This window comes from Hemiscyllium ocellatum, chromosome 47 (assembly GCF_020745735.1).
Source record: "Hemiscyllium ocellatum isolate sHemOce1 chromosome 47, sHemOce1.pat.X.cur, whole genome shotgun sequence".
Lineage (NCBI taxonomy): Eukaryota > Metazoa > Chordata > Chondrichthyes > Orectolobiformes > Hemiscylliidae > Hemiscyllium > Hemiscyllium ocellatum.
In genome coordinates, this window is record NC_083447.1 from 14,925,794 (window position 1) to 14,950,279 (window position 24,486).

The 24,486-nt window shown below is 44.1% G+C and overlaps 1 protein-coding gene across 3 annotated transcripts in view; it reads left to right on the forward strand.

Moving 5' to 3' along the window:
• Window positions 1-8,668: 8,668 nt before the first annotated feature.
• The window catches only part of LOC132836786 (homeobox protein Meis1-like), a 407,589-nt gene continuing 391,771 nt past the window's right edge, over window positions 8,669-24,486 (forward strand). For all 3 annotated transcript variants that reach the window (XM_060856248.1, XM_060856254.1, XM_060856255.1), the window contains exon 1: window positions 8,669-8,753. In XM_060856248.1, the coding sequence (XP_060712231.1) occupies window positions 8,736-8,753 (18 nt within the window). In that variant the 5' untranslated portion in view covers window positions 8,669-8,735. The remainder of the gene's footprint in view (window positions 8,754-24,486) is intronic.

The following is a 24,486-nucleotide window of genomic DNA, read 5'->3' on the forward strand; positions in this document are numbered from 1 at the left end:
AGAGAGGGAGAGACAGTAAGAGTGTGTGTGGGTGTTTGAGAGAGAGTTATAGTGAGACAGTGAAAGAGAAAATGGTGAAAGAGGGTGAAGTGTGAGAGTGAGAGAGAAAGAGGGAGGGAGTGAAAGAGAGATAGGAGAGGGAGAGACAATATGTGTGTGTTGAGACAGTGAAAGAGGGAGAGAGCGAAAGAGAGATAAGAGAGGGAGAGAATGTGTGAGAGAGTGAAAGAGCGAGAGTGAAAGAGAGATAAGAGAGGGAGAGACAATATGTGTGTAAGAGACAGTGAAAGAGGGAGAGAGTGAAAGAGAGGTGAAGGAGAGAATATATATGTGAGAGAGAGACAGTGAAAGAGATGAGAGAGAGAGACAATATGTGTGCGTCAGAGGCAGTGAAAGAGGGAGAGAGTGAAAGAGGTGAAGGAGAAAATATGTGAGAGAGAGAGACAGTGAAAGAGCGAGAGTGAAAGAGATGAGAGGGAGAGACTGTGTGTGTGCGTAAGAGACAGCGAAAGAGGGAGAGAGTGATGGAGACAAAGGAGGGAGAGGATGTGTGTGAGAGAGAGCGACAGTGAAAGAGGTAGAGTGAAAGAGAGATAACGGAGAGAACAATAGGAGTGAGAGAGAGAGGCAGTGAGAGAGACAATGAAGGATAGAAATTGTAAGGGGGAGTGAGACAATAGCAGGGTGTGAGACAGTGAGGGGAAAGGGGAATGACTGGGAGAGGGGGAGAGACTGAGTCTGTGAGAGGGAAAGAGAGAGAGAGAGAGTAAGGTGGTGAGAGAGAGTGAAAGGGGTCATGAGTGAGTTAGACAGGCAGAGAGAGGTACCAGTGAGACAGTGTGGGACTCAGTGACAAAGAGAGAGGTGGGGAGGGACAGTGAGGGAGACGGTAAGAGTGACTGTGAGAATGAGTTAGAAAGACAGAGAGTTGGGACAGGCAGTGGCAGGGGTAAAGGAAGGGTCAGGGGATAATTAGTGGAGAGAGAGAGAGAGTGAGACAGTAAATCGGGGCAAGTGTGAGAGTAACGACAGGAAAGTAATGAACGGTTAACAAAGAGGCAGTGAGAGAGAGAGAGAGAGGCGCCAGGGAGAATAAAAGACCCAGAGCAGGAACAAGAGGCAGAGAAAAGGATGTAGACTGAAGAGAAAAAGAGTCAACAATAAAGACAGGAATGAAAACTCTGACATAAAACTCTCAAATAAAAAGCGCAATTGTTGATCCTGAGTGACCGCGGGCCAGGGGGTCACACAAAGTTTGTGAGGAAAGGTCACTGAAACTGAAACGTTCATTCTGCTTTCTCTCCACAGATGCTGTCAGACCTGCTGAGTTTATGAGCAATTGCTGTTTTTGTAACACACACTGTCCCAGAGACTGGCGGCAGATCCTAAAGGCAGTCAGCAATATCGGCGCTAGTCCCCCCACAACACGGAGAGCGGGAGAGTTGGCGGAGGCTTTCATACTGTTGGATCGTTCCTTCCATGTCTGCCTGCCTGCCTCTGTGCCTACCTCCTTATCTACTGTCAGCCACATGACTATCTACCTGCCTGCTTATGTGTCTGTTTATTTAACTCTCTATTTATCCCTCTATACATCTATCTGTCAAACTATGTATGTATCTATGTATCTGGCTACCTATTTATCTCTCTACTTATTTATCAGTTTCTCTATCATGTTCTGAAGGGTTACTGTCTCCAAAACGTTAATTCTGCTTTCTCTGCATAGATGCTGCTACACCTGTTAAGTTTTTCCAGCAATTTCAGTTCTTGTATCAATCTATTTCTGCTTCTATCTATCTATCTATCAATTGCCTATCTATCTATCGAATTGCCTATCTATCTATTTATCTATCTATCTATATCTATCTATCTATCCCTACCTATCTAACTATCTATCTATCTATCCCCATCTATCTATCTATCTATCTATCTATCTATCTATCTATATATCTCTCTATCTATCTATCCCTACCTATCTAACTATCTATCTATCTATCCCCATCTATCTATCTATCTATCTATCTATCTATCTATCTATCTATCCATATTTCCTCCTTTCTTCCTCCATACACGAAACAAGGTCTGTAAGTATAATAATTCCCAGCCAATAAGCTGAGGTAGGGGTTTGAACACTCCTGTCAATCCAACACTGGCGTGCGCACGGTTCTGTGTTTGCGGCTGCGGCTTGACCCAATGTTGTATTTTAAAAGAAATGTCCCCGATTCCCCTCTCTTCCCCTCCTAACCTGGTCCAGACAGCCCGGCCTGAGAAGGGGAAAGGGGCTGTTCCAGCTGGTTGGGAGTGCTGCTAACCGCAGTGACACTTGTAATGGAAATACTTGAAATCAAACCCACCAACCTCCCCCCCCCCCCCCCCCACTCCCACCCCCCCACACACACACCCGCCCCATTCCAGCTCAAATTGTAACAAAGTACCACAGAAACAACACAATTTGCCTCATCTGCTCACTTGCTTTTATTTATTCTAGGATCTGTACAGAAAAGGCTTAATGACGCCTCATCTATCTTCAGTCCAGTCTGTGCTTGTAAACGGAATCTGGCACTAAATGTATTTCCAAATAAACAGAGCGGATAAAGAAATAAAGAGCTAAACCCCACTGCTCGCGCAGTTTACTGCTCTGGAACATTATTAATTACCCACCCTTGCTTTTATTTATAAAAGGTGAATTTCAAATGTCTTTGGTTTCACTGATGGGCTCGCCTTCAATCACCGAGTGATTTCCATCACAGCACCTTCCTGGTCGCTTTATTTCAGATTCTCCCTGACCCGCTCAAGTTATTGCAATAATGCACTTTCTCCTCCTCCCTTACAGCTCCTCCATTGCAGAATAAAAGCAAAATCCTTCCCCAAAGCGATAACTTCTCAAATAAGAAATGGAGATAGAGACAAGGAGGGATTTCAAGACATATAGATGCGCGCTGTGAGTCTTTCTGATTACAGTATGTGTACAACTCCACCTCATTTTCCCAGTCCCCTCAAACAATTCTATCTCCCCCTGTTTTAAAATCTCACCAATTCTTAAACCCAGCCCCTACCATCCACAAACCCAAACATTTTTACCCCCCCCCCCCCCCCTTCCTTCTCAAAATGAAGGTGGCATGTTTTGAATGTTAACTGCTATTGTGTGGTTTCAGCTTGACTGGGCGTTCAGGGGGAGATTGGAAGCATCAACTCGTTGTGAGCTGGACTCAGAACACTTCCAGGGAAGATTCGGTCTCATCTGAGCGACCGGCGGACAAGATAGCACGGACCCTGCAGCGAGAAGGGCGGGGAGGGACGGGGAGGAGGTGAGGGGAGAAATCACACACCAGAAAAAAGAATTAGCCTTGAAATTCATTTTTTTAAAATCGCACCTTTCAGGAAAAAAAACGAAAATAAACTGGCGACAAATGGAGCAAAGTTTGCAAAAGATTAATCTTATTCAACCTGAGAACAGATCAACATATCTTAACAATTGACAAGTGGAACACTTTTACGCACATAAGATATTTAGCAATATTAGTTACTAGCTATTCGCTAAGAAATTTGCTGGTTATTCACTAAGATATTTAGCAATACTAGTTGCTAGTTATTCTCCAAGAATCTTACTTGCTATTCACTTAGTTATTAAGCAATGCTCGTTGCTAGTTATTCTCCAAGAAAGTACGAGTTACACACTAAGATATTTAGCAATACTAGTTGTTAGTCATTCGCTCATAAATTTACCTGTTATTTATTGAGATTTTTAGCAAAACTGGTTATTATTCTCCAAGCAATTTGCTAGTTATTCGCTGAGATATTTAGCAATGCTGGCTACTAGGTATTCGCTAAGATATTTACCAGTTACTAGTTATTCACGAAGATATTTAGCAATGCTAGGTATTCTGCAAGAAATTTACTAATTATTCGCTGAGATATTTCGCAATGCTAGTTGCTAGTTATTCGCTAAGCAATTTGCTAGTTATTTGCTGAGATATTTAGCAACATTAGTTATTAGGCATTTACCAAGAAATGTATTAGTTATTCGCTAAGATATTTAACAATGCTAGTTGCTAGTTATTCGCTAAACAATTTGCTAGTTATTTGCTGAGATATTTAGCAACACTAGTTACTAGGTGTTCACCAAGAAACTTACTAGTTATTCACTAAGACTGTGAGCAATACTAATTGCTCGTTATTCGTTCAGAAATTTACCTGTTATTTACTGAGATTTTTAAGTTACTAGTTATTCCCCAAGCAATTTAGCATTTATTTGCTGAGATACTGAGCAATACTGGTTAGTAGATATTAGCTAAGATATTTATGTTACTAGTTATTCACTAAGATATTTAGCAATGCTGGTTAATAAGTATTCGCTAAGATATTTACCAAAACTAGTTATTCGCTAAGATATTTAGGAGTACTAGTTATTAGCTACTTGCTGATAAATTTACAAACTTTGCTAATATTCAGCAATGCTGATTACTAGTTTCTCGCTAAGATATTACTCATTTGTTTTAGCAATATTAATTACTTGTTACTCGTTAAGATATTTACTAGCTACTAATAGTAACTCCAACTTGCTGCTTTGCCTGCTTTTTAACGTTCGTTTTGCCCAAATTGTTTTTTTTTGTGTGTGGTATTAAATAGCGAGCTTTAAAAACAAAATTGCAGCCACGCTGTCCGTTTATAATGGGCTCTCCTTTGTACCAAGCGGACAGCTCACTCGCCCGTCCCTCTCACTCTCAATCCCCTCTTTATTTGCATTTTCCTGGATTTATTTCTGGGCAATCGCGCTGTTTTCGCTGGAGCTGAGCACTTTCTTGCGGTGGGGTGGCAGCGGTAGTTCCTCTGTCTGTCTCCCCCCCCCCCCCCCCCCCTCATGCTCACTGGACACTGTCATATCGCCGTTGGGTACCTCAACATCGGCGGGTGTGCAATGAATTCATTCACCGGTTTACTGAAAGGTGGGGAAACTGTTGTTTAAAACCCTCAAAGCCCTTCTCTTCCAATTTAATAGGAGGCTCATTCAAAGATATTGGAAGGAATTTGAACCTTGGAATTTTTTTTTGATGGAGGGAACCATTCTGAACAGAAACAGCCTGATCTAGTGTCTTGTCCAGCCCAGGAGTATGGGTTGAGCGAGTTTGGAGATTTGTGGGTCAGCTTGAGATCCGGGATGTAAGTTCCCTCGCTGAGCTGGAAGGCTCGCTTTCTGAGGAAGGGGGTCACTGGACTGGAAATGCTTTCTCCCCACAGGTGCTGCCAAGACCTGCTGAGTTTCTCCAGCAATTTCTGTGCTTTTGTGATTAGTCTAGGTCCTGAATTGCTTCTACTTTGACCCAGTCTGATCTCACACCCACCCCCCAAGATGCTTTTGGAGGTTAAAAAAAAGTCACAGTTCACACAATCAGGGCGCAGCAGGCGACCCTTCGGCCCATCTGCTGTGCTGCAACTGTTCGATGCCCACGCGCCCTTTAAACCTTTGCACATCGTTTCTACCCCCCAAAAAAAACCTTTCAATGCCCCCTCATGCGTCATTGAAGGTGGTGCATTGGGTAATGTTTAATTTGCTTGCACTTCCCAGGGTGAGATTCCCACCACAGTGCTATTCCAGACACACTGCCCCTTCCCCAACTCTTCCAAGAATAGCAGTTAGTTTGACTACACGTTCAGGAGACAAGGACCTGGATTCCAGGGAGTATTCATCCAATTTGGCAAATGTCTGATCCCACCCCCCCCCTTCCCCAATCCCGTCCTCCATTGCCAAAGGGGGCCAGTGCTCTGGAGGGAAGGTGGAAGGAGAGAGGTTGGGGTCACTCCCTTTGTCCTTTCAGCCTGTTTTTCCTCGACGATACTGAGGTTTGACGTAGAGCAGGGACTATCCATCACCACCTTCCTCAGGCTCTACCCTCAGAGGCTCCACGGGAGGGTGGAGGGAGGGGGCAGTGACCTCAACCTGACACCGGTCCCTGAGACAGAGCCTGGACTTAAAGCGGCTTCCCCAACACAGCCATTTGAAAAAAAAATACCCTTAAGTTTCAAAACAGAATGCAGATGTACAGTCGGCAAATGTATCTCTCACACACAAAACACCCAACAAATCATCAAAACAAACTCATTGTGAATTCGAAATTGTGGAGTTAACGATTTAGTAACAAACTAAGGGCTGGCGTTTTCTGAAAACACTTTTCGTCTTGTGGAACTTATGGCTGTTTCAAAGCACCAATATAGATATTGTATAAAACATAACCCCATCCATGATAATATGTAAAACAAACCCCCTCCCATTACAAGATTGTATGTAAAATATAACTCTATGACCTCCCGAAATGTTATATACAACAAAAAACCCTCCCAAAATAATATGACATAAAACAGAATCCCTTGCCATAATCAGAATCCCCTCCCAAACTAATATATAAAACAGAAATCCCTTCCCATAATCAGAACCCCTTTCCCTAAATAATTTATAAAACAGAACTCCCATAATTAGAATTCCCCCCAAATAATATATAAAACAGAATTTGCTCCCATAATTAGAATTCCCCCAAATAATATATAAAACAGAATTTCCTCCCATAATCAGAACCCCCTCCCAAAATAATATATAAAACAGAATCCCTTCCCATAATCAGAATCTCTCCCAAAATAATATATAAAACAGAAATCCCTTCCCAAAATCAGAACCCCTTTCCCAAAATAATTTATAAAACGGAACTGCCTCCCATAATTAGAATTCCCCCCCAAATAATATATAAAACAGAAATCCCCTCCCATAATTAGAATCCCCTCCCAAAATAAATGATATAAAGCGATTCCTCTCTCCCTGAAATTAATGCCCCCACACCAGTAGAGAGTAAGCGATAAATAAACCAGGGTCGGTTCCTCGCTCGTCATAGCTCCGACCCATTTTGATCGTTATTCATTTGAAATCTTTGAAATAATTCTTCATGAAGGTAAGAATTGGAGCAAGCCGGGGAGATAGGAGGAGGTGTGGTGTGAGATGTGAGCATATTGCTTTTAGTCAACAGACACACTTAGGGAGTATCCCCTAAGAGACTGCAAGGGTGTTTATAAGGTGCTGCATATACAGCAATGTTCAGGAGACAGTGAACAGAAAACACATCAGCCCCCTAACTGCTTTATCCTCCAGTTCAGCGCGCCCCTATCAGTGGGTAATAATTGTTTTTTTTTGTTACAAATTTGAGAGGGCTTGTGGTGAAATTTCACAACCAACAGAATTACCCCGCCAGTATTTCTTTTGCAAACAATTCGCCAACGCACAGAGAATGCACTCAAAGTCCTGCCTCACTCCTTCCCTCCCTCCCCAGGCAGGAGGGTAAACAAAGGAGAGGAAAAGTCATTTAAAGTTCAGTTTTACTTATCCAAAAAAGTAACTAGTGACTGGATGTGACACCCAAACAACATGTAATCGGCCTATTTAGAGTATCTAAGGCCTTCTGTGTTTTGGGACGGAATACCGTTCTGGTTTTCCTAGCTCTAGGAAAAAATGTTGTGAAACTTGAAAGAGTTCAGAAAAAGATTTTGATATTGCCAGGATTTGGAGGGTTTGAGCTATAGGGAGAGGCTGGGGCTGTTTTCCCTGGAGTGTTGGAGGGGTGACCTTATAGAGGTTTATAATATCATGAGGGGCATGGATAGGGCAAATAGGCAAATTATTTTTTTCCCAGGATAGGGAAGTTCAAAGCTAGAGTTTTAGAGTGAGGGGGAAAAGATTTAAAACGGACCTAAGGGGTAACCTTTTCACACAGAGGGTGGTACGTGTATGGAATGAGCTGCCAGAGGATGTGGTGGAGGCTGGTACAATTGCAACATTTAAAAGGCATCTGGATGGGTATATGAATAGGAAGGGTTTGGAAGGATATGCTGGCAAATGGGACTAGATTAGGTTAGGATATCTGGTGAGAGTTGGAACCAAAAGGGTCTGTTTCTGTGCTGTACATCTATATCAACGCACTGTTCTGAGGATGGGTCACTCGACCCTAATCTTTCGCCCTGATTTCTCTCCACAGTCCTACGGAGCTTTTCCAGCAATTTTATTTTTTGTTTCTGGACATTTCTGAGTGCAGCAGTTCAAGAAAGTACCTTCTGAAGGCGAACAAGTAGGAATGGGGTACAGAATGTTGCAGTGACTCCCAGTCCCACAGAAAAATCTAACTTGAGAGGATTAAAGTCGTGGGCACCTTGCGATGAAGGCGTCAGGATTTTGTGTGAACCTCATCTCCCAAGAACCTCAAATCCTTTAAGATCCTGACAATTTCACACTTAGTCAACGGATACACTTGCCTTGTTTTGCTGCACCAAGTCTGGCGTCTCAGTTCCAAAGAAAGAGGGACTCCTTCTATTTAAAATATTAAAACAAAAAAAACATTGGCAAACATGAGCAGGAAGACGCGACTAAGTTTAGGAAGGCATTAGCCTCAGGTTTTAATGGAGTAGCAGAACAAAACCTATTGAGCTTAATGTTGGGTCCGCCGTTTAAAATGAAGAGAGAGAGAGAGTCAGTGAGAGGCTGCTAATATAGACTTCCCCCCACCCTTTACCCTCCCCAGCCCGCCCGGAGCTCGTTAATTTGAAATAAAGTCCTTTCCAAAAATAAATAAACGCTCCCGCATCCAGGGAACGTCAAGTCCCACAAGCCCCCGTGTAACGGAGAGAGAGAGAGAGAGAGACAGCACATTACTGCAAACACCCAGCCTCTGCTAAACCAATGTGCTCTCAAAGATTCCGACAGGATGCACTCGTGGTGTTTGGTAGGTGACATTATAGCTCTCTTTTATTCTGCATACATGTTTAATAATGTTTATTAATGATTGCACTAAGGATAACATTAGACCCCTCCCCAATGCTTAACATCGATAAAAGAGGAAATCTGAAATGACTTACTTTTAAATCTGCTGAGCATTCTTTTTGTCAGCTTTAAAACACCGCCAACCTTGTTCTAAATTCCTCACTTGCAGTTGAACGCAGGATTATTCCCGCAAGCGATGTCAGTATTGTTTGACAATGCGCTTCTAACTATGAGAAATGTTCATTATCTTGGCGGCACATAGGTTCAACTGCTGTTCCCAGGCTTCCCTGTTTGCTGGGTATTAGGTTATTTGCCTTGAATTACAGGTTTTTGTCGGGTTAATGCTGTTTCACTGTGTTGGTCAGGGAACATGATGAAATAGGTGAATGCACATACCGAGACTTTGCGTTCTGTTTTTGGGATCGCCTGAAATAATCGCCTCCACTCTCGTTACACACACCCGCTCCCACTCTGATACACTGAAACTGTCTGCCCAGACGCTGACACAAACCACACACACACATACACACTGACACACCCACCCACACTGACACACACATACACTGACACACTCATTCACACATACACAGACACACCCAAACACACACCCACTTACACACACATCCAATCACACACACACACGGTCCCACTCTGATAGACTGAAACTGTCCGCCCACACACTGACACAAACCACACACACAGACACAATCACACATACACTGACACACCCACTCACACACACGTCCACACTGACACACATATACACTGACACACTCATTCACACACACACCCACACTGACACACATATACACTGACACACTCATTCACACATGCACTGACACCCAAACACACACACCCAATCACACATACACCCAATCATACATACACAGACACACCCGCGCACACACACTGACACACTCATTCACGCATGCACTGACACACCCAAACACACGCCCACTCACACACACACACCCAATCACACATACACAGACACACCCGCGCACACACACTGACACACTCATTCAATCATGCACTGACACACCCAAACACATGCCCGCTCACACACACACCCAATCACACATACACAGACACACCCACTCACACACACTGACACACTCATTCACGCATGCACTGACACACCCAAACACACGCCCACTCACACACACACCCAATCACACATACACAGACACACCCACTCACACATAGTGACATACTCCTTTACACATGCACTCACACACCCACTCACACACAATAGACAATAGGTGCAGGAGTAGGCCATTCTGCCCTTCGAGCCTGCACCACCATTCAATATGATCATGGCTGATCACCCTTAATCAGTATCCTGTTCCTGCCTTATCTCCATAACCCTTGATTCCACTATCCTTGAGAGCTCTATCCAACTCTTTCTTAAATCCAGAGACTGGGCCTCCACTGCCCTCTGGGGCAGAGCATTCCACACAGCCACCATTCTCTGGGTGAAGAAGTTTCTCCTCATCTCTGTCCTAAATGGTCGATCCTGTATTTTTAAGCTGTGTCCTCTGGTTTGGCACTCACTCATCAGCGGAAACATGTTTCCTGCCTCTAGAGTGTCCAATCCTTTAATAATCTTATATGTCTCAATCAGATCCCCTCTCAGTCTTCTAAACTCAAGGGTATACAAGCCCAGTTGCTCCAGTCTTTCAGCATAAGGTAGTTCCGCCATTCCAGGAATTGACCTCGTGAACCTACGCTGCACTCCCTCAATAGCCAGAATGTCTTTCCTCAACTTTGGAGACCAGAATTGCACACAGTACTCCAGGTGTGGTCTCACCAGGATCCTGTATAGCTGCAGAAGAACCCCTTTGCTTCTATACTCAATCCCTCTTGTTATGAAGACCAGCATGCTATTAGCCTTCTTCACTACCTGCTGTACCTGCATGCTTACCTTCATTGACTGGTGTACAAGAACACCCAGATCTCTCTGTACTGCCCCTTTACCTAAATTAATTCCATTTAGGTCATAATCTGCCTTCCTGTTCTTGCCACCAAAGTGGATAACCATACATTTATCCACATTAAACTGCATCTGCCATGCATCTGACCACTCACCTAACCTGTGCAGGTCACCCTGTAATCTCCTAACATCCTCTTCACATTTCACCCTGCCACCCAGCTTAGTATCATCAGCAAATTTGCTAATGTTATTACTAATACCATCTTCTATATCATTAATATATATTGTAAAAAGCTGCGGTCCCAGCACTGATCCCTGCGGTATCCCACTAGTCACTGCCTGTCATTCCGAAATGGAGCCGTTTATCACTACTCTTTGTTTCCTGTCAGCCAGCCAACTTTCAATCCAAGTCAGTACCTTGCCCCCAATACCATGCACCCTAATTTTACTCACTAACCTCTTATGCAGGACTTTATCAAAAGCTTTCTGAAAGTCCAGGTACACTACATCTACTGGACCTCCCTCGTCCATCTTCAGATTTACATCCTCAAAAAATTCCAGAAGATTAGTCAAGCATGATTTCCCCTTCATAAATCCATGCTGACTCTGACATATCCTGTTACTACTATCCAGATCTGTGGTAATTTCATCCTTTATAATAGACTCCAGCACCTTCCCCACCACTGAAGTCAGACTAACTGGTCTATAATTTCCTGCTTTCTCTCTCCCAACTTTCTTAAAAAGTGGTACAACATTAGCCACCCTCCAATCCGCAGGAACTGATCCCGTATCTATCGAACTCTGGAAAATAATCACCAATGCATCCACAATTTCCCGAGCCACCTCCTTCAGTACCCTGGGATGTAGACCATCAGGCCCCGGAGACTTATCAACCTTCAGACCTAACAGTCTCTCCAACAACAAATCCTGGCAAATATAGATTCCCTTAAGTTCAGATCCTTCAGCCACTGTTACCTCAGGGAGATTGTTTGTGTCTTCCCCAGTGAACACAGATCTGAAGTATCAATTCAATTCTTCTGTCATTTCTTTGTTCCCCGTAATATATTCCCCTGTTTCTGTCTTCAAGGGCCCAATTTTAGTCTTAATCATTTTTTTTGCCTTTCACATACTTAAAAAAGCTTTTACTATCCTCCTTTATATTATTGGCCAGTTTACCTTCGTACCTCATTTTTGTCTCTGCGTATTTCCTTCTTCGTAATCCTCTGTTGTTCTTTAAAAGCTCCCCAGTCCTCCGTTTTCCCACTTACATTTGCTATGTTATACTTTTTCTCTTTTAACTTTATATGTTTCTTAACTTCCCTCGTCAGCCATGGCCACCCATGCCTCCTCCTAGGATCTTTCTTCCTTTTTGGAATGAACTGATCCTGCAACTTCTGCATTATACACAGAAATATCTGCCATTGTTCCTCCACTGTCATCCTGCTAAGGTATTGCACCGTTGAACTTTAGCCAGCTCCTCCCTTATAGCTCCATAGTTCCCTTTATTCAACAGAAATATTGTCACTTCCGATTGTACCCTCTCCCTCTCAAATTGCAGATTGAAGCTTATTGTATTATGGTCACTACCTCCTAATGGCTCCTTCACTTCAAGGTCTCTGATCAATTCTGGTTCATTACACAATACCAGATCTAGAATTGCCTTCTCCCTGGTAGGTTCCAGCACCAGCTGTTCTAAGAATCCATCTCGGAGGCACTCCACTCTTTCTTGAGGTCCAATACCATCCTGATTCTCCCAGTCTACCTGCATGTTGAAATCCCCCATAACAACTGTAGTAACATCTTTGCAACAGGCCAATTTCAGCTCCTGATTCAACTTACATCCGACATCCAGACTACTGTTTGGGGGCCTGTAGGTAACTCCTAAGAGGGTCTTTTAACCCTTAGAATTTCTCAGCTCAATCCACACTGTCTCTACATCTCCTGATTCTAGGTCCCCCTGCGCAAGGGACTGAATATCATCCCTTACCAATGTGGCCACCCCACCCCCTCTGCCCGTCAGTCTATTCTTACGATAGCACATGTAGCCTTGAATATTTATTTCCCAGGCCGTGTCCACTTGAAGCCACGTCTCAGTTATCCCCACAATATCGTATCTGCCAATTTCCAAAACAGCCTCAAGCTCATCCATCTTATTTCTAATGTTTCGTCCATTCATGTATAGTATTTTTAATTTGTTACTGCCCTCACCCTTCCCATCAACTCCTATTTCACTCAACCTTACAGCATGATCCCTTTGAGTTTTCTGCCTCATTGATACCGTTGTCTGTCTTGACTTTCCTTGTTCTAACTTTCCCTTCAATTTCCTTCTTAAACATCCAGTTTGTCCCCTCCCCCCCCACTTAGTTTAAACGTAGCTATGTTGCAGTAGCAAACACACTGACACACGTTCACACATGCACTCATACACACATATTGACACACTCATTCATACATGCACTGACACACCCACTCACATGCACACTGACACACTCATTCACACATAAACTAACACACCCCCACACACACCCACTCACACACACACACACTGACACACCCACTCACACACACACACTGACACACTCATTCACATACACACATTGACACACTCATTCATACATGCACTGACACCCCCCACACACACCCACTCACACACACTGACATACTCATTCACACACGCACTGACACACCCACTCACACACACACATTGACAATCTCATTCACACATGCACTGACACACACATTGACACACTCATTCAACACACACTGACACACTCATTCACACATGCACTGGCACACCCTCACACACACTGACACACACACACCTATCCTCACTCTGATGCATTGAAACTGTCTGCACACACACACATACACACTAACACACACACCCTCATCCTTGCACTCTGATACACTGAATCTGTCTGCACACACACTCAGATACACACCCACCCTCACACCCTGATACACTGAAACTGACTGCAGACACACCAACACACCCATTCACATATACACCCACTGGCACACACCCACTGACACATACAAACACTGACACACACACACACACACACACACACACACACACACACACACACACACACATGGACTCACACCCACCCTCACACTCTGATACACGAAGCTGTCTGTACACAATCTGACACACGCGCACACTGACACACACATACCCTCTGACACACCCAGTCACACATATATTGGCACACATCTACTCTGACATGATTTGGAGATGCCGGTGTTGGACTGGGGTGTACAAAGTTAAAAATCACACAACACCAGGTTATAGTCCAATAGGTTTAATTGGAACACACTCATTTTTGGAACGATGCTCCTTCATCAGGTGATAGTGGAGGGCTCAATCCTAACACAGAATTTATAGCTAAAGTTTACAGTGTGATGCAACTGAAATTATACATTTAAAAATACCTTGATTGTCTGTTGAGTCTTTCATCTGTTCGAATAGTGATAGTTTCACTTCTTTCATGTGTAAATCACAAAACCTTTTCTTTGAAAGTTGCATTCTCAGGTTAGCTGTACCAATGGGCATTAGCTAAACAATATGCCCTCTGTGTTCTCTGTCTATACCATGATGTTTAAATTGATTCTAATCTAAAAAGTGAGAAAACAGAGTTTTACATGAATTCATTCAGTTTTTGAGCAAAGTACAATGTAACTCTGCAAGTATAAATTCACCCCACAAAACATATGTGTGCATGTGGGTCTTTGTCTGTGTGTGTGTGTCTGTGGTGGGAAGTTGTGAGTGTCTGTGAGAGAGAGTGTATATGTGTGTGCATGAGTGTAGCATGGTCTAAGTCTCTGAGAGGATACCTGTGTGGGTGTGGGAGTGGGTGTGTCTGCAAGGGTGTGTGAGTCTCTGCGTGTGTCTGTGTATATGTGTGTCCATGTGTATGCGTGCATAGGAGTGCCTGTGTGTGTGAGAGTGTGTGTGTGTGTGTGTGTGTGTGTGTGTGTGTGTAGGAGTGTCTGTGTGTGTGTCTGTGTGTGTGTATAGTGCAATGGTGGTCACCTGGAATGTGACATGAACCCAAGGTCCCAGTTGGAGCCATACCCTATGGGTACCCTACTCTGACACGGTCACCCACTCACACACTGACACACACACTCTGACATACGCACACCCGCACTCACAGTCTAATGCACTGAGGCTTTCTGAACACACACTGACACACACACACATTGTGACACACACGCTCACACTCTAACACATCTTTTTACACATATACCAACCGACACGCACACACACTGACACATACCCATGCATACGCTCTGACACACACACTCTGACACAATACCTGTACTCACACACACAGAGGCACAACTCCCCCTGCCTCTTCTCACACAGACACACTTACTCCCTGAAATTCTTTCCAAACACACTGTTCTGCAAATTTCCCATCTCACACACAGAGACACAAAACTCTCCTCACACAATGACACTGAAATCCTCTCTCTCACACACACATGGCGAATGGATTCTATCTCTCTCTCTCTCTAGCACACACATCTTCTGTCACCCCTCTCGAATCATGCAGAGCAGTGACAACTTAGAAGTGATCAGCTTTGTTCACTGACCAGGAATCAAGCAACAACCTAAATGTTCCCTTCAGTGCTGGGGAGCACTGTGATCTGAGAGGGAGGGACTAGTGTGGAGTTGAGCCCCAAACATTGAAAGCAGGGTGAACACCAGCGAGAGGGGGGCACATTGGGAGAGGCTGTGGTTTTGTATTTGGCTACTTGAAGGTTGTGTTAACCATAACACAGCAACATAATAAGGATTAACATGTAACTCCCATTGAAGTCAAAGCACTTGGCTGCGTGCTCAGTGTCTAACCAGTACATCACAGCAATTTATTGCACCACAGTTTTCAACAAAATGATCTTTTAAACTGGAATTTGATTTGAAAGATGTCAAGGAACTGGTGCTTTGGGTTGGAGGCACGAGAGAGGGGACCTGACTGCGGAGATTAACACACAGTTCTGGAGAGCTGGTTACCAGCTGGGGCCCAGGAGTTGGAACCTAACTATGGCCCAGGAGCCCAGGAACATCCAGGCTGAACAAAGGGACTGCTTCCTGAAAATGGGCAGCAAACACACCAGGTACATTCCTGGAAAACCTGCTTCCAAAGTTCCAACCCGGGATATCAGAGTTTCCATGTCAGTCTCTCTCTCTCTAATCTGTGATTCTGTATCAGTCTCTCTCTCTCTAACCCAGGATATCTGTGATTCTGTATCAGTCTCTCTTTCTAACCCGGGATATCTGTGATCCTGTATATATCAATCTCTCTCTCTCTCTCTCTCTCTCTCTCTCTAACCCGGGATATCTGTGATTCTGTATTAGTCTCTCTCTCTCTCTCTAACTTTCTCTCGAATGAAGGGCATGATTGGCAACTAAATGTTCCAGGATATAGATGCTTTAGAGAGGACAGGGAGTGAAGTAAAATGGGGAGGGGAGAGGAGTTGTATTGTTGGTCAGGGATGATATCACAGTTGTGTTAAAGGAGGTCACTATGGAGGGCCTGAGCAGTGAGGCATTATGGGTGGAGCTGAGATATAGGATGGGAGCAGCTGTATTGTTGGGGCTGTACCACAAAGCCTCCTGACAGTGAGCGTGAGGTAGAAGAACAAACAGGTAAACAGATTATGGAAAGATGTAGAGGCAACAGGGTGGTGGTGATGGGAGATATCAACTTTCTGAAAATTAACTGGGATACACTTAGTGTCAGAGGTCTGGATAGGGCAGAATTTGTAAGGAGCATTCAGGAAAGTTTTCGAGCGCAGCATGTCTCTAGTCTGACGAGGGAAGGGGACATATTGGACCTGGTGTTGGGGAATGAGCCAAGCCAGGTGGTAGAAGTTATGGTGGGGGATTTCTTTGGGAATAGTGACCACAATTCTGTAAGTTTTGGAATACTCGTAGACAAAGAAGAGAGTGGTCCTAAGGGAAGAGCACTAAACTGGGTCAAGGCCAATTATATTAAAACTAGGCCAGAGCTGGGAAATGTGGATTGGGAGCAGCTATTTGAAGAGATGTCCACATTTCATATGTGGGAGGCTTTCAAAGGCAGGTTGAAGATAGTGTAGGAGAAAGTGAGGACTGCAGATGCTGGAGATCAGAGCTGAAAATGTGTTGCTGGAAAAGCGCAGCAGGTCAGGCAGCATCCAAGGAGCAGGAGAATCGACGTTTCGGGCATGAAGATAGTGAAGGATAGTCATGTCCCTTTGAAAACAAGGGATAGAAAAGGCAAGAAATCATGCGACTAGCCAAGAGAGAAAGGGAAGTGTACATAAGGTCCAGGCAGCTAAGAACAGCACTGGCCCTGGAGGAATATCAGGAGAGTAGGACCAATCTTAAACGAGGAATCAAGCTAAAAGGGGTCATAAAATAACTATAGCGAGCAGAATTAGGGAGAATCCCAAGGCCATTTATTCATATATAAGAAGCAAGAGGGTAACTAGAGAAAGGCTGGGTCCACTAAAGGAGAAGGAAGGAAGGTTGTGTGTTGAACCTGAGAAAATGGGTGAGATTCTCAACGATTACTTTACATCAGTGCTCACTGAGGAGAGGGACATAATGAAGGTTAAGATGAGAGATAGAAGTTTGTTTACTCTGGATCACGTTGACATAACGAGGGGGGATGTGTTGGGTAGGCTTAAGGATATTAAGGTGGACCAATCCCCAGGACCGGATGGGATCTATCCCAGGTTGCTGAGGGAGGCGAGAGAGGAAATAGCCCCTGACAGATATCTTTGTAACATCCTTAAACACAGGTGAAGTACTGGAGGACTGGAGGGTTGCTCATGTTGTCCTCCTGTACAAGAAGGGCAGTAGGGATATTCCGGATAACTACAGACCAGTGAGCTTGAGGTCAGTGGTGGGAAAGTTGCTGGAGAAGGTACTGAGGGATAAAATCTATTTATATTTGGAAAGGAATTGGCTTATCAGTGATAGGTAACATGGTTTTGTGCAGGGGAGATCGTGCCTCACCAACTTAATAGAGTTCTTTGAGGAAGTGAGCAAGTTGGTAGATGAAGGAAGGGCTGTAGATGTAATATACTTGGACTTTAGTACGGCGTTTGATAAGGTTCCCCAATGTAGACTAATGGAGAAAGTGAAGTCACATGGTGTGCAGGGTATTCTAGCTCGGTGGATAAAGAACTGGTTGACCAACAGGAGACAGAGAGTAGTATTGAAGGGAGTTTCTCGAAATGGAGAAAGGTGACCAGTGGGGTTCTACAGGGGTCAGTGCTGGGGCCACTGCTGTTTGTGATATACGTAAATAATCTGGAAGAGGGCACTGTTGGTCTGGTCAATAAGTTTGCAGATGACATGAAGATTGGTGGAGTAGCAGAAAGTATAGGGGACTGTCAAGGAATACAAGAGAATATAGGTAGACTGGAGAGTTGGGCAGAGAAGTGGCTGATTAGATTAGATTAGATTAGATTACCTACAGTGTGGTAACATCCAAGCAAATGTGAGGTGATGCATTTTGGGAAGTCTAATTCTAGAGTGAACTATACTGTAAACAGAACAGCCTTGGGAAAAGTTGATGAGCAGAGAGATCTGGGAGGGCAGGTCCATTGTACCCTGAAGGTGGCTTCACAGGTGGATAGAGTGGTCAAGAAGGAATATGGTATGCTTGCCTTCATTGGCCGGGGTATTGAGTATAAGAGCTGGCAGGTCATGTTAAAACTGTACAAGACATTGGTTCGTCTGCATTTAGAATACTATGTACAGTTCTGGTCGCCACATTACCAAAAGGATGTGGTTGCATTGGAGAGGGTGCAGAGAAGGTTTACGAGGATGTTGCCTGGTATGGAAGGTGCTAGCTATAACGAGAAGTTGAGTGGGTTGGGTTTGTTTTCATTAGAAAAAAAGGAGAGTGAGGGGGGAGCTGATTGAGGTTTACAAAATCATGAAGGGTATAGATGGGGTAGATAGGGACAAGCTTTTTCCCAGGGTGAGGAATTGAATAATGAGAGGTAACGTGTTCAAGGTGAGAGGTGAAAAGTTTAAGGGGATACATGCAGATAGCACTTACACAGAGGGTGGTAGGTGTCTGGAACGCGTTGCCAGCAGAGGTAGGAGAGGCAGGCACGGTAGATTCAGTTAAGATGCGTCTGGACAGATGCATGAGGAGGTGGGGAGCAGAGGGATACAGATCCTTAGGAATTTGGTGACAGGTTTAGACAGTGGATTTGTATCAGCTCAGGCTTGGAGGGACGAAGGGCCTGTTCCTGGGCTGTAAATTTTCTTTGTTCTTTCTGTTCTAACTCAGGAACGTCTGTGATTCTGTATCAGTCTCTCTCTCTCTAACCCGGGATATCTGTGATTTTGTATCAGTCTCTCTCTCTCTCTCTCTAACACGGGATGTCTGTGATTCTGTATCAGCCTCTCTCTCTAACCCGGGATATCTGTGATTCTGAATCAGTTTCTCTCTCTAACCCGGGATATCTGTGATTCCGTATCAGCCTCTCTCTCTAACCCGGGATATCTGTGATTCTGTATCGGTCTCTCTCTCTCTCTAACCCGGGATATCTGTGATTTTGTATCAGTCTCTCTCTCTCTAACCCAGGATATCTGTGATTCTGTATCAGTCTCTCTCTCTCTCTCTCTCTAACCCAGGGTATCTGTGATTCTGTATCAGTCTCTCTCTCTCTCTCTAACCCAGGGTATCTGTGATTCCGTATTAGCCTCTCTCTCTAACCCAGGATATCTGTGATTCCATATCAGCCTCTCTCTCTAACCTGGGATATCTGTGATTCTGTATCAGTCTCTCTCTCTCTCTCTCTCTCTCTAACCCGGGATATCTGTGATTCTGTATCAGTCTCTCGCTCTCTAACCCAGGATATCTGTGATTCTGTATCCGTCTTTCTCTCTCTAACCCGGGATATCTGTGATTCTGTATCAGTCTCTCTCTCTCTAACCCGGGATATCCGTAATTCTCTATCAGTCTCTCTCTCTCTCTCTAACCCGTGATACCTGTGATTCTGTATCAGTCTCTCTCTGTCTCTAACCAGGGATATCTATGATTCGATATTAGTCTCTCGCTCTCTCTAACCCGGGATATTTATGATTCTGTTTCAGTCTCTCTCTGTCTCTAACCCGGGATATCTATGATTCGATATTAGTCTCTCGCGCTCTCTAACCCGGGATATCTGTGATTCTGTATCAGTCTCTCTCTCTCTCTCTAACCCGGCATATCTGTGATTCTTTATCAGTCTCTCTATCTAAACTGGGATATCTGTGATTCTGAATCAGTCTCTGTCGCAAACTCAGGATATCTTTGATTCTGGATCATTCTCTCTCTCTAACCCAGGATTTCTGTGATTCTGTATCAGTCACTCTCTGTAACCCGGGATATCTGTGATTCTGTACCAGGCCATCTCTCCATAACCCGGGATATCTGTCATTCAGTATCAGTCACTCTCTTAAACCCAGGATATCTGATTCTGTACGATTCTCTCACTCACTCTAACCCGGGATATCTGTAATTCTGTATCAGTCTCTCTCTCTCTAACCCGGGATATCTGTGATTTTATATCAGTCTCTCTCTCTCTAACCCGGGATATCTGTGATTTTATATCAGTCTCTCTCTCTCTAACCCGGGATATCTGTGATTTTGTATCAGTCTCTCTCTCTCTAACCCGGGATATCTGTGATTCTGTATCAGTCTCTCTCTCTAACCCGGGATATCTGTGATTCTGTATCAGTCTCTCTCTCTCTAACACAGGATATCTGTGATTCTGTATCAGTCTCTCTCTCTAACCCGGGATATCTGTGAGTCTGTATCAGTCTCTCTCTCTCTAACACGGGATATCTGTGATCCTGTATCAGTCTCCCTCTCTAACCCGGGATATCTGTGAGTCTGTATCAGTCTCTCTCTGTCTCTCTAACCCAGGATATCTGTGATTCTGTATCAGTCTCTCGCTCTCTCTCTCCATCCCGGGATATCTGTGATTCTGTATCAGCCTCTCTCTCTAACCCGGGATATCTGTGATTCTGTCTCACTGTCTCTCTCTAACCCGGGATATCTGTGATTCTGAATCAGTCTCTGTCTGTCACCCGGGATATCTGTGATTCCATATCAGTTTCTCTCTCAAACCTGGGATATCTGTGATTCTGTATCAGTCTCTCTCTCTCCCTAACCCAGGATATCTGTGATTCTGTATCAGTCTCTCTCTCTAACCCGGGATATCCGTGATTCTCTATCAGTCTCTCTCTCTCTCTAACCCGCGATATCTCTAATTCTGAATCAGTCTCTCTCTCTAACCCAGGACATCTGCGATTCCGTAACAGTCTCTCTCTCTAACACGGAATATCTGTGATTCTGTATGAGTCTCTCTCTCTAACCCAGGATATCTGTGATTCCGTATCAGTCTCTCTCTCTCACCCGGGATATCTGTGACTCTGTATCACTCTCTCTCTCTCTCTCTCTCTCTCTCTCTCTCTCTAACCCAGGATATCTGTGATTCTGTATCAGTCTCTCTCTCTAACCCGGGATATCCGTAATTCTCTATCAGTCTCTCTCTCTAACTCGCGATATCTGTAATTCTGAATCAGTCTCTCTCTCTAACCCAGGATATCTGCGATTCCGTATCAGTCTCTCTCTCTCTAACCCGGGATGTCTGTGATTCTGAATCAGTCTCTCTCTCTCTAACACGGGATATCTATGATTCTGTATCAGTCTCTTTCTCCAATTTTGAGCTTCCACTTTTAGATCTGTTCTATCCTTTTCCATGACTATTTTAAATCTAATAGAATTATGGTCGCTGGCCCTAAAGTGCTCCCCCACTGACACCTCAGTCACCTGCCCTGCCTTATTTCTCAAGAGTTGGTCAAGTTTTGCACCTTCTCTGGTAGGTACATCCACATAGAATCAGAAAATTGTCTTGTACACATTTAACAAATTCCTCTCCATCTAAACCTTGAACACTATGGCAGTCCCAGTCTATGTTTGGAAAGTTAAAATCCCCTACCCTATTATTCTTATAGATAGCTGCGATTTCCTTACAAGTTGTTTCTCAATTTCCCTCTGACTATTAGGGGGTCTATAATACAGTTCCAATAAGGTTATCATCCCTTTCTTATTTCTCGGTTCCACCCAAATAACTTCCCTGGATGTATTTCCGGGAATATCCTCCCTTAGTACAGCTGTAATGCTATCCCTTATCAAAAACGCCACTCCCCCTCCTCTCTTGCCTCCCTTTCTATCCTTCCAGAATATCAGTGATTCTGTATCAGTCTCTCTCTCTCTCTCTCTCTCTAACTGCGGATACCTGTGATTCTGTACCAGTCTCTCTCTCTCTAACCCAGGATATCTGTGATTCTGTGTCAGTCCCTCTCTCTCAAACCTGACATATGTATGATCATGTATCACTCTCTCCCTCTGGCGCGAGATATCTGTGATTCTGTTTTAGTCTCTCTCTCTCTAACCCAGGATATCTGTGATTTAATATCAGTCTCTTTATCTATAACCCAGGATATCTGTGATTCTGTATCAGTCTCTCTAACCTGGGATATCTGTGATTCTGTATCAGTCTCTCTCTCTAACCTGAGATATGGGGTGGGCAGCACGGTGGCACAGTGGTTAGCACTGCTGTCTCACAGTGCCTGAGACCCGGATTCATTCCCGACTCAGGTGACTGACTGTGTGGAGTTTGCACGTTCTCCTCGTGTCTGCATGGGTTTCCTCTGGGTGCTCCGGTTTCCTCCCATAGTCCAAAGATGTGCGGGTCAGGTGAATTGGCCATGCTAAATTGCCCGTAGTGTTAGGTAAGGGGTGAATGTGGGGGTAGGGTGGGTTGCGCTTCATCGAGTCGGTGTGGACTTGTTGGGCCGAAGGGCCTGTTTCCACACTGTCAGTAATCTAATCTAATATCTGTGATTCTGCATTCGTATCTCTCTCTAAACCGGAATATCTGTGATTCTCTATCAGTCTATCTCTCTATCCCAGGATGTCTGTGTCAGTCTCTCTCCCTCTCTCTCTCTCTCTCTAATATGGTTACAAATCACACCACACCAAGTTATAGTCCAACAGGTTTATTTGGAAGCACTAGTTTTTGTAGCGTCGCTCCTTCATCAGGTGGTTTATTGAGGGCACAATTGTAGGACACAGAATTTATAGCAAAAGTTTACTGTGTGATGTAACTGAAATTATACATTGAAAAATACCTGGATTGTTTGTGAAGTCTCTCATCTGTTAGAATGACCGTGATAGTTACACTTCTTTCACATGTAAATCACAAAACTTTTTAAAAGGTTATGTTCTCAGGTTAACTGTAACAATTGGTGTCAGCCCAGATAAAATGTTGAGATGTAGAAGGAATTAGCCCCCGTGTTCCCTGTCTGTGCCATAATGTTTAGACTGATTCTAATCTAAAAAGTGAGTTAACAGAGTCTCACATGGATTCATGCAGTTTTTGAACAAAGTACAACGTAACTCTGCAAGTACAAATTCACCCCACAAACATATGTGTATGTGTGCATGTGGGTGTGTGTGTGTCTGGGGTGAGAGTTTGTGAGTATCTGTGAGAGAGAGTCTATATATGTGTGTGGGTGCCACGTACATGGCAGGTACTTATGTGACTCAGCCAACGTTGTCTATCTCACACGCTGAAGGCAAGGATGCCCGGAGGCATGGGACATTAGTGAAACCGAGTAAAGGCTACGACAACGGATGAATGAGCACCGCACAATAATCAACAGACAGGAGTGTTCCCTCCCAGTTGGAGAATACTTCAGCGTTCCGGGATATTCGACCTCGGACCTTCGGGTGACCATCCTCCAAGGCAGACTTTGGGACAGGCAGCAGAGGAAAAGTGGCCGAGCAGAGGTTGATAGCTCAGTTCGGTATCCATAGGGAGGGCCTCAACCCGGACCTTGGGTTCATGTCACATTACAGGTGATCACCATTGCACTACACACACACACTCACACACACAAACATTCCTACGCACACGCATACACACACACACACGCACACACACACACACACAAAACAGAGGCACTCCTATACACAGACATGCACACAGTCACTCACACACACTCTTACAGACACACACACACTCCCACACTCACACATGCATCCTCTCACAGACTGAGATACTTTACACTCACACACGCGCATATACACTCTCTCTCACAGATGCTCACAACCCCTCACTCCAGACACACACACACACACACATGCACACATACACATATATGTTTGTGGGGTGAATTTGTACTTGCAGAGTTACATTGTACTTTGCTCAAAAACTGCATGAATCCATGTGAGACTCTGTTAGATCACGTTTTAGATTAGAATCAGTCTAAACATTATGTCACAGACAGGGAACATGGGGGCTAACTCCTTCAACATCTCAATTGTTACAGTTAATCTGAGAATGTAACCTTTTAAAAAAGTTTTGTGCTTTACGTGTGAAACATGTGAAACTATCATAATGGTCATTCTAACAAATGAGGGACTTCACAAATAACCCAGGTATTTTTCAATGTATAATTTCAGTTACATCACACTATAAAGTTTTGCTATAAATTCTGTGTCCAACAATTGGGTCCTCCACAACCACCTGATGAAGGAGCAGCGTTCCAAAAGCTAGTGCTTCCAATTATATCTGTTGGACTATAACTTGGTGTTGTGTGATTTGTAAAATTGTACACCCCAGTCCAACACCGGCATCTCCAAATCATCTCTAACACGGGGGTATATCTGTGATTCTGTATCACTGT